The 10723-nt window shown below is 48.5% G+C and overlaps 1 protein-coding gene across 1 annotated transcript; it reads right to left on the reverse strand.

The window, feature by feature from the left end:
- Positions 1–2141: 2141 nt before the first annotated feature.
- On the reverse strand, positions 2142–10058 carry DLL1 (delta like canonical Notch ligand 1). Its single transcript, XM_026053410.1, has 11 exons — positions 9941–10058; positions 9430–9744; positions 9135–9195; positions 8649–8906; positions 6114–6174; positions 5509–5639; positions 5195–5364; positions 4816–5032; positions 3244–4036; positions 3023–3140; positions 2142–2490 (listed from the first exon to the last, which is right to left on the reverse strand). The coding sequence occupies exons 1-11, from the start codon at positions 9998–10000 to the stop codon at positions 2485–2487; spliced, it is 2190 nt and encodes a 729-aa protein (XP_025909195.1). The 5' UTR covers positions 10001–10058; the 3' UTR covers positions 2142–2484.
- Positions 10059–10723: the final 665 nt, after the last annotated feature.

The raw sequence follows: 10723 nt of genomic DNA on the forward strand, positions 1-10723 counted from the left end.
CCTAACCCTGCTCATCATGGAAACTGCAAAAGCAGTTAAGCTCATTTGTGGAGCTATCATTTGAGATAGTGCTCCAGAAAGACAAGACGTCCTTCTTTTTGCCCATGGCACATTCTCTTTCACTCACCAAACTTAATACTTTTGTAATCAGTACAATAAGCAAGCTGAGGTTTCCAAAGGTGTATTTTCTGCCTAAATTAGGCAGATGCTGATGTTATGCCCATTTGCAAGAGAAAGAAGCTGTATATTTTGCCCAGCCTTTACTTGACAGTATATTAAAGGAGCACTTGCTCTAGCACTGAAGACCTCTCGTTATTACAGAGGCACTCAAGTCATTAATGAGCTTTCATTTTCTATTGCTGTTTATATGGGAGCAGCACTAACTGGGCCTGCTGAGACCATAGTACTGGCTGTACAAAGTGCAGTATGTAATAAGTGAACACTCCAAAAAGGTCACAAAGAAGAGGAAACAGAGACAGAAAAATAAAGGGATTTGCCCAAGATGGGAGAGCAAGTCTATGATAGAAACAGTAGTAACACTACAGTAGAAACACAAAACTAACCAAGGCTCACAATATATATTATGAAGCATTATACACTCTAATATGGATTCAAGTGGTGCATGTCTGGGATATCTCTTCAAGAAGTGGCTTAGTGAGAAAGCTTTATAGATAGATAGGTCTATAGTCTTTGTCTGTATGATAGGGATGGATAGGTCCCTGGAATCAAGGTTTGTTTTCTATTGACCTCACTTGGAAGTAAAATCCTTGTTCATTTATATATGTATATTAAAACAAGGCAAATGCATGTACAATCTAGAGTTATAGAAAACTAATTGCTATAATTGCTTGATTTTCTTCTAGTATCCCATGCTTTGCTTTTAGAGTGGAATCCAGCTCCACTGAAGTGAAAAGGAGCAGGATATTTTCATCAGCTCCAGGAAGGTGTTGGAGGTATCCCACAACGAGCAGGGCGAGTTCAGACCTAATAGATCAGAAAGAAAATGTCTCCTTAGGTTTGATTTTTCCCACAGGGGAAAAACATTTTGCATGTTTTGGAAGGGACTGAGTTAACTAACGTGCAAGACAACTTGCGGGAGAACTAGTTAGGGCAAAGCAGACAGGGGTAATTGACCGAGTGCTCAGGGCCAAGCCAAGGTGTTGGACCACACACCTGACAGCATGATGGTAGCAGGCAACAAGGGCAGAGTCAAAACCAACAGTACAATCACTGGTGCCACAGCGGGGAGAGTTGTGACATTCAGTTAGCTCAGCATCACCCTTCCTGGGAAGGGAAGCGCCACCTCCGGTCAGGCCTCAGCTGCCAGCTCACCTCCCATGCTTGGGCGTAAAGGAGATGAGGCCACCTTGCCACTTCTGGCATGCCTGCARTGCCCCAAAATCCAGGCCAGTGTTGGAGTTTTCAAGAAGTGAAGAGCTGTGTCAGCACAGGCCCTGGGCATGCACTGAAATGGCGCACACTCGGCCTGCTCTTTCTYAGGAAGTGGCACCATATCTGTTCGTACATGCACAGGCCAACGTGACTGAACAAACTTCACCCAGGGTTGTGACAGAAATTCACCTTTGAGACAAGAGTGAGCACAACCACGGGGTCAAAAGTCAGAAATTTTGAAAGAGAATTGGTCCACACCGAGCTTATTCTCCACWCCTTGTGATAGAACTCAGTCCCACCCCATCTCCCAGTAGCCAGCAGATGCCTGCTAGATGCCCAGTTTCAAGGTCCAGGCCATTCATCCAGTCTACTGGTTGTGGAATAAACACTGCAGTCTGGTTATCATTAATAATATTTATTTTGGAAAAATATTTTAAAAATGAATTTCTTCATTAACAAAACAGTAAAAAAAACTCAAATAACATTTGCACAATATTCCATAAATACATTTATATACAAAAAAATATAGTCACATAGACCCGAAGTGCCTTTGTACATATTTACCAAAAAATTTAAATTATAAAAAATGAACATCACAAAATACTCAAGATTTACAATTATCATGAAAATATTTTTACAGATTCAAAAAAATAACACACTTTTTCTCACCTAGTAAAAACACATTTTAGTATCAAAAAAGACAATAAAGGCAGTGTTTGTGTCTCTAATTCAAGAAAAGACTGGCTCATAAGAATTCAAAATATACACTTCAGGCAGTGCATGCTTCTTATGTAGTAAGTAAGTCCATTCATTTAAATATATATAGAAAAGCAACTGACCATAGTGCAATGATAAAATTCATAAAAGGCAGTGCAACAGTAATCCTTGAACACAGACCCTTGCCTTGTGTCCGTCTTGTTTCTTTATTTTGCAGTCACTTTGCTAACTTCAGTAGAGAACCAGCTCAAGCCTGAATTTAGTTTCTCAGCAGCAGTCAGTGAAGGAATCTATCTCCCATTCCTCTTTCAGCAGCATTCATTGGGGCACGTCTCCTTGAAATTGTTCTGAACAGTTTGCCATATCACTTCTGTTTTACACCTGTTCAGAGAAAACAAGAGCAGAGACCAGAAGAGATTAACAGAAAGTAAAAAAGTGGCTGTAAGGCTCAAAAGGACCAGAAGTCTATCTTCATGCCAGGCAAGAACAAACTCCATGTTTAACATACTAAGGAACAAGGATCACAGTGGTACCCTCAGTGTATGCTCATCTGCAAGAGTTGCTGTACCTGTGACATCTGCTGAAGCATGTGGCTTGCATAACTGAGATAGTCTTAATAAAACAGAGGTTTTTATCACCTCAATAAAAATAATGAATAATGAATAATAAATAATAAATAATAAGTAATAAGTAATAAATAATAAATAATAAATAATAAATAATAAATAATAAATAATAAATAATAAATAATAAATAATAAATAATAAACAATAAACAATAAACTCAAGGGGACCAGATTTCAAGAATCAGCGTGGCATCATGAAAAACAGCTTAGCTGCCCTCATATGTGTTAGACAGGAATCATGTACCGAGACTTTTCTCTGCTTGTATGACCACCAGGAGATATACTGACCTCAGTTGCTATGATGCACTCATCTTTCTCTTCTGATATGACATACACCGACTGGTACTTTGTGTCCTTTGAAGCGGAATATACTGAATCTGGTCGTTTTCTTTCAGAAGTATCACTACTGAAGACAAAAACAGACAAAACAGATCAGATGCTGCTGATGCTACCTACAAGACACCTTTCAGAGTAAAGCTGTTCCCCCTGCACTTGGATACGAAGGATACCTCTTTAGTTGTACTGCACTTTTCTCCTCTGCCTCTGAATCATATGTTTCACACTTGGCTTCACATTTGCTGTGCTCCTCTTTAACAGAGTCCTCATTCTTGAGTTCATGCACCAAATTGTAATCCACTGATGGGTATCTAACTTTGTAGCCATTTTTATCGGAGTTATCACTGTGAAAGTCTACTTTCTTGTTTGTGTTTTTAATCTGAGTGGCACCAATGACACTTATGGAAATGTCCTTCTCACGCTGGCAGTTTGCCAGGTTGTTCATGGTCTCAGTTTCACTCCTACATGCGTCAGGCTGGTGGTGCCTCTTTTGCATTTTGAGTCTGATGCAGACAACAACAGCAGCACACCCCAGCAATAGCATCAGGACCAGAATAATTCCGGCACACACCGCGATCCAGGGGAACTGGGAGTTCTGGCCTTCTGTGTACTTCTCAGTGAAGTCGACAATTACCGGTCCCTGAGGCTGCTCGGGGAGCAAAAACTGGCAGTTGAGTCCGCCATACCCTCGGGCACACTCACACACATAGCGGTTGTTTCTTTCGTGGCACGTCGCCCCATTGTGACAAGGGTTATGTTCACATCTGCTCACTGGGGTGCTGCAGTTCTTCCCGTTGTATCCCGGCGGGCAGGTGCAGGAATAGTCATTAATGCCGTCCTGGCAGGTTCCTCCGTTCACACACGGAAAGGAGGCGCAGTCGTCCACGTTATCATCACAGTGTCTTCCAGCAAAGCCAGCCTGGCACTGGCATATGTAAGAGTTCCCAAGATCAACACACTGGGCTCCTGCAACACATTAAATGAGACAAGCACTGAGCTGTGTACAATTGGGCTGCCCAACCTTGGAGCTTCTGCTGCAAACACCCAGTACGCTCTGAGTAATGTTCTCCAGGTGATCATCACAACCAGCATTTGCAAAAACCTTTCTTTTTGAGAAAGATTTCAATTGAGAAAGTTTTCTTTGCTAGGTTTGTTCCACCATAAAAAAAAAAAAAAAAAAAAAAAAAAAAAAAAAAAGTATGCCTATTTTTAAGGGCTTATTTTCTTAGTAATATTTACCTTTCTTTCCCTATCCTACTTGCTTTTTGACATTTTACTCAGCACTTCCACAATGAAGCTAGTCCAGCTCAGTATCATAGTCTCACACTGCAGTTAGAGTGGCAATGAATGTAAAGCATCATACTAAGGAAAGTTTTTACTAGTTTTGTCAAAACAAGATGATTGCTAGCACTAAGTTGTCAGTAACCATATTTAGGATTGGTAAGATATTTCCATCCACAGACCTCAAACAGTTTTTATAAACCACTTGGAAGAAAGCCTCCACATGTTTATGCACAAGGCTCCATGCCAAGTGACCTGGCCACAGTCACCCCTTTAGAAAATGCGACTTGTAGCTGCGAGCCATAGCGTGCCATGACTTTTTAAGTACAATTCCGCCATCAAGTCAACTGTGGACATAACACAGGCCATGATTTCTAACTGCATCGTGATATGAACTCCAAATCAGAAGCCTGAGTAACTGACAGTCTCCTTCTAAAAGGTCGCTTTAGCATGTTTGGCCTTACCATTAGCACAAGGGCTAGAGCTGCAGTAATCGATTTTCTTTTCACAGTTGAATCCAGAATAACCTAGCGGGCAGCGGCAGCTGTATCCCCCATCAGGGTTGTCCGTGCATCTCCCACCATTGAAGCAGGGTCCATCTGCACAAGTCATTGCGCTCAGCTCACAGTTTTTACCGTAGAAGCCCGGGGGGCAGGTACAGGAGTAGCTGTTCTCAAGATCCTGTTGGGAAGAAAACAGAATTTTAGTTAGGCTTTTTTTTGTTTGCTTGAAATGTTTAACTGAAGTTGTCACAAAATTCCCAAAAGGGATTTTGAAAAAATCAGTGAAATTGACATTTCCCCTCCAACAGGGTTTCATAGGACATGAGGAACTCAAACTTACAGTGCAGCTCCCACCGTTCTTGCAAGGGTTGGCATCACATTCATTGATTTCAATCTCGCAGCTGGAGCCTGTGTACCCAGGTCTGCAAGAACAAGTGTAACTCCCCTGGCCGGTGTTGGTGCAAGTGGCACCATTTTTGCATGGCTTGTGGTGGGTGCAGTAGTTAAGGTCTGAAAAAGAATTTTTTTGAAAAGAGAGATCCATCAAGACACTCGCTACTTTACAAGGCCAGCATAGCAGAGATGAGCTGGAAATAGCTGCTCATTTTCTGCGTTCTCAAACACATGCTGAGGCAGGGGCTRAGGAGCACTTACCCTGGTTGCAGAAAAGGCCACCCCAGCCCTCTTGGCAGTTGCACTGCCACGGCTGCTGACAGGTACCATGAAGGCAGCCTGGGTATCGGATGCACTCATCACAGTATCGCCCCTGCCAACCCACTCTGCATCTGAAGGAAAAAAAAAACCAACAACAAAGTCCCATCAGATTTAGACTTCTCACAGTTGGAAACTCTATCRCCAACTCCATGAACGCTCTAATGCCAGGGGTCAGGTTTCCTAAAAGCCTTCAGTGATCCTTCATGTGAGAAAGTCACCAAGTCCAACTGTAGCATCRGCTTTCATCAGCTCCAGCTATTTCTTCCCCTTCCTTAGATAGGGCCATGGTTCCAGGTAGTTAATTTGTTTACTCTAATAACAAACAGCTAACCTTATGCATGGTACTCTAAACTCATTAGGTGAATATTAATGGCATCCGTGTTTGGCTTGTAGATTAATACTTTGATCTAGCATCACCTAGATTTCTCAAATTACCTTCTAAGACGAAGAAAGGCCCTTAAACTGCCCTTTGAATGACCAATGGCTTCTCCAACACCAGGGCATCAGCATCAAAGAAGGGGGCGGAAGGGGAGCGGAAAACTTACTTGCATTCCCCGGGTTTGTCGCAGAAGCCGTGCTGCTCGTCACATCCGGGCAAACAGATCGCTGCAAACGAACGGAGAGGGTGAGACGGGAGTGAGCAGCAGGGCCACGCACCTCCCTCCTCCAAGGCCACCCCGGAGAGCACCTTGCGCCCRGGCAGCAGCAGCTGAGTTAATCTCCCGGGTCTGCAGGAGTATTGATCTCGCCTAGTAACTGGGCACTTTACTTATCGCCGGGGATGAGCATTCTTCTTAATACAGTTGCACACAGACAAAAGAGGGCTCACACAATCGCTGCCTTCCCCACAGCCCCTCGCCCCCGCCCCCCGTCCCTTCCCTTCCCTTCCCAGCGAGGGTCAGAAGTCCTTTTTTCCAATTCTATGCACACAGCTCCACCTCTTAATATCCCCCGAAAGTGTGTGTGCAGATAAGAGTGGACAGCTGGTGTGCAGGGTGCCAGTGCAAGACAGCTGCTCTATTGTCTATTCTCTCCCAGCAGCTGCCCCGCTGCAACAATACCCGTGGCCCCGGAGCCAATGGGGCCGCCGCCGGCTCCCGGGCAGCCTATCCCGGCCCACGGCTAATCTATGGCACGCGCGTGATTTCGCTGCAAAAACTTTTTTTCTTATTCAAATAAATAAGTCTAAAGTTCTTCCTCCCTCCTTGCCCCCCCTCTGCCGCTTCTCGCCTCCCCGCCCTGCTCGGCAAAGGGGYGGGTGGGTACGGATGGGACGTGGTAAAGAGGTAAAGCTGGGCCAGCGGGAGGGAGGATGAGGGAACGGGGAAAAAAGGGACTTCTGCTCATTACTTCGCCTGGTTATGGAACTCATTAAGCAGGCACTGCGAAGTTTTAATGCAACAAAGCCAGCCGGAGACAATGGCATGCGAGGGGAAGGCGGGGGGGAAGGAAAGGGAAAAAAAAAAAGAAAGACAGAAAAAAAAAAAAAAGAAGAGAATCAGCGCTGATAATCAGATCGCCTCCAAGTTGGAAAGATTAGAGCTGGGGGCAAGTAGATGGGAAGCAATCTGGGGCTGGAGCTCTGCTTGCTCACAGGAAGACATTCTTTCTGCACACACACACACATCCCTGTCGCCTACGAGGTCTGCACTGTTACTGCAAACTGCTTTTCTGGGGCATAAGGGAGAAAGAAGGGCATATGGAACGAGTCAGGAAAGGTGGGAAATGTTCTGCTTTGCTATGGGAAGAGCAGCAGTGCACGGGCATCCAAAAGTGCTGACAGCCCCAAAAGAGCTCACTATCAAAATGCTTCCTTTTTCCCCACCCCTTGACACAACTGGGAGAGGCACTTTTGATCATGGGAAAGGTTGTAGCTCCTATGTAAAACACTGTCAAAGGAAATGCAAGCCTCTCTGCCTGCTGATTATGGTGCAACACTGTGCCATGAACTGCTAAAAGCATCTCAGCAGTCACTAACAGTGTGAATAATCAATCTGGGCCTGTTTGATTGCAGCCCGCCTSTGACCACAACGTAGGTGGGTTTTAGAAAAACACAAACAAAAAACAGAGAGGCAACAGCTTTTCTGATTGCAACAGCTTTCTGCCTTCCTCCCTGGACCTTTGATGATGGGAGGGCATCACTCACACGGCAGGCAAGTGATCTGCCAGCTGCTCCAGATGAGTGTATCCTCACAAACAGGGAATGCCACCACAGGCTACAGCGGGAGCTCTGGGTGTGTGTGTTTGTGTGTGCTTGTACACCCATCACCATGTGCCCGCAAAGGGGGCACAGGATCCGGTGCAAAACTGGGTGTAGCTGGCATCTGGGGCTATCTTATCTGTTATCTGCTCATTATTCCTYCTTTCCCTGAGTACCAACACGCCCCTTTCCCAAACAACTTCAAGCTCGGATTTACTCTAAAATTTCCATCTCTTGCTACTTTATTAGTAGTAATCATCAAGGCACTGTCATCACAGAAGTGAGGTGAGGAAGAAGGTCAGTATTCCTGCAACTTCAGGTGCAAGAGTATCTGTCAGGGGCAGGTTTATGAGTACCCTAAAACAGAAATACACAATCTATTGCCCATAGAGACTACCTTGGATCTCCCCATACTTGTTTCAATACAAGCTAGCAAGATATCAGACCACAACAAGCCTGCCATTCGCACAGAGGCAGGATGGATGTTGCCAAAGCCTGGCTTCCTTTCCCAAAGCCATGTATYCCACCACACGTGATACTGATGCACCATGGTGGGAGGGCTGGGGCAAGGTGTTAGAACTGGTGTATTTTAAAACATCCTCAAGCATCTCTTGAACATTTTGCTCTCAGGTTTGATGATTACAGTAAGGGAATGAGAGTGTAACGCTGACACTGCCATTTTATTAGCTTGAGATGGGGCTGTTAACTTTCTAGGGYGACTCTGAGGACCTCCTGACTCCCACAGCAGTAAGGCCTATACTCAGTACCAGACCTCCACGTAGCCTAACTCAGTTCCCCCACTCTTGTGGAAGTTCATGGCAGAGCAAGCGGCACAGGATGACTGAAACGGTACCCGAGGAGACAAGAAGGTGACACTCACGCTCAGTGCAGTACTGGCCTTTCCAGCCCGGGTTGCAGACCTTCTCGCCACGCTCCCCGCAGGTGAAGTGACCAAAGGCATCRTCCCGGGGGCGGCAGAAGACGGAGCAGCCCTCCCCGTAGTAGTGCTCGTCGCACACGAAGCGGTAGGAGTACTTGAGGTCAGTGCGGCCGCTGCTGTGCAGGTCCTGGGACCACTCCTCGCCCACGGCCAGGTGCCTCTGCGTGGCCAGGCGGCTGATGAGGCGCTCGGGGTTTTCTGCGAGGAGATGGAGAGGGGCAGCGCGGTCAGGGGACCCGCAGCGGGCAGCGGCAGGGGAGGACGCGCGGTGGGAGGGGAGCTGCAGAGGCAGGACTGCTAGGTTGGCAGGTTGGCCCCTTCCCGAGGTCTCCCAAGAAGGAGCAGGGATGAGGATAGTGCAGAGCGGGACGGCAGAGCCGCAGGGCCAGGCTCCTCCGGGGAAAGGCTCCATATTGGGACAGTTACCTGTGGTGAGGTCGTCCGGCGAGTCCGTGTGCAGCGCTTCGATGATGAGCGAGAAGGTGCCCTGCGGAGAGACGGGGCGGGCAGCGCCCGCGGCGGCGTGAGCGGCGGCGCCCGGGCCGGCCCGGCCCGGCCCAACCCGCGGGAACCCCGGCCCGGTCCGGCCCGCGGAGCGCCGGCCCGGTCCAACCCGCGGGAGCCCCGGTCCTGACCCAGCCCCAGGCCGGTCCAACCCGCGGAGCCCCGGCCCGGTCCAGCCCGCGGAGCGCCGGCGGGGCTTGGGGCCGCCACCACTTACGGGCCAGGTGAAGCCGAAGGGGAAGCGGATGGGGTTGCTGAAGGCGGCGGGGTCGGCGCCGCCCGCTCCGTCGGGGACGCTGAAGGAGTTGGCGCCGAGCACGGGCGTGATGGCGCTGCCGTAGGTGCAGGGCGGCTCGGGGGACACGCTCGCCTGGTAGTGCTTGAGGCACACGCGGAAGAAGGTCTTGCAGTCGCACTGCTGCAGCCCCGCGCCGCCGGGGCCGCCCCCGCGGCAGCAGTTGCGGTTGCTCAGCAGCCCCTTCTTGTTGACAAACTCCTGCAGCTTCAGCTCGAAGACCCCGGAACAGGCGACCTGCGGGGGGGCAGGGGTCGGGGCCGTCAGCCCCGCCGAGCAGCCCCAGCCGCCCCCAGCCCCATGCACCCTCCACCCCACGCCAGCCCGCTCCTCCCCACGCCGCCTGTAGGCCCACGGCAACTCCGGCGGACCCCTGCGTGCTCCCGGGCACAGCGGGGACCCCTACGGGCAGCGGCGGCCCCCAGGTACCCACCTGGCAGCGGCAGAGCAGCACCGAGACCAGGGCGAGCGTCAGCAGGAACCGGCCTCCCATTTTGGAGGGGCAGGCTCGGGTGTCCTCGCTTGCCTCCCCCTTGTCTCTCTTCCGAGAGGAAAAGGGGAAAGTGTCTCTCGGGAAAAAAGGGAAAAAAAATCAAGCGGCCAAAGCCGCCTGTCCCAGCAGAGCTGGAAGAGTTAGTGTCACCGCTTCCTTCTTTCAGGAGTGTCTCTGACTTTTTTTTTTTTTTCCCTGCCGAGGTCCCTAGGTGCAGCCTCTCAGTGACTGACAGCTCTTTTGGATGGCAGAAGAAAAAAATGGTGAAGGTTATCTGCTAAAATATTTTTCTTTCCCAATCCAGGATGATCCTCCTTTTCGCCAGGAAAAAAAAAAAAAAAAAAAAAAAAAAAAAAAAAAAAAAGTAAAAAAAAAAAAAATAAAAACAACTTAATTCCCAACAGAGGCAGAGAAGAGGCTTCCGAAGGAAGATTAAAGATCAGCGAATCCCTGCAGACGAGGCGGCGGCGGCGATAATTCCCGGTGCAGGGAGCGGCTCCGCGCGGCTCCGCGCGCCCTGCGCACGTCGGGGCTGGTAGGTGTCAAGCGGCAGCAGAGCGGCTCGCGGGTCACGTTGGAGACTTGATCTCCCTTTTCCTTTTTTTTTTTTTTCTTCTTCTTCTTCTGTTTCTTTTCTTTTTTCCGAAAGAAGCGCAGCTGTCTCTCGTCGCCGTGGGCTTACTTTTGTTTTTAGAGGAATCCCGGCCAACAGAAACAGCGCTC

The sequence above is a fragment of the Nothoprocta perdicaria genome, unplaced genomic scaffold (genome assembly GCF_003342845.1).
Source record: "Nothoprocta perdicaria isolate Ctin4 unplaced genomic scaffold, notPer1 scaffold_99, whole genome shotgun sequence".
NCBI lineage: Eukaryota > Metazoa > Chordata > Aves > Tinamiformes > Tinamidae > Nothoprocta > Nothoprocta perdicaria.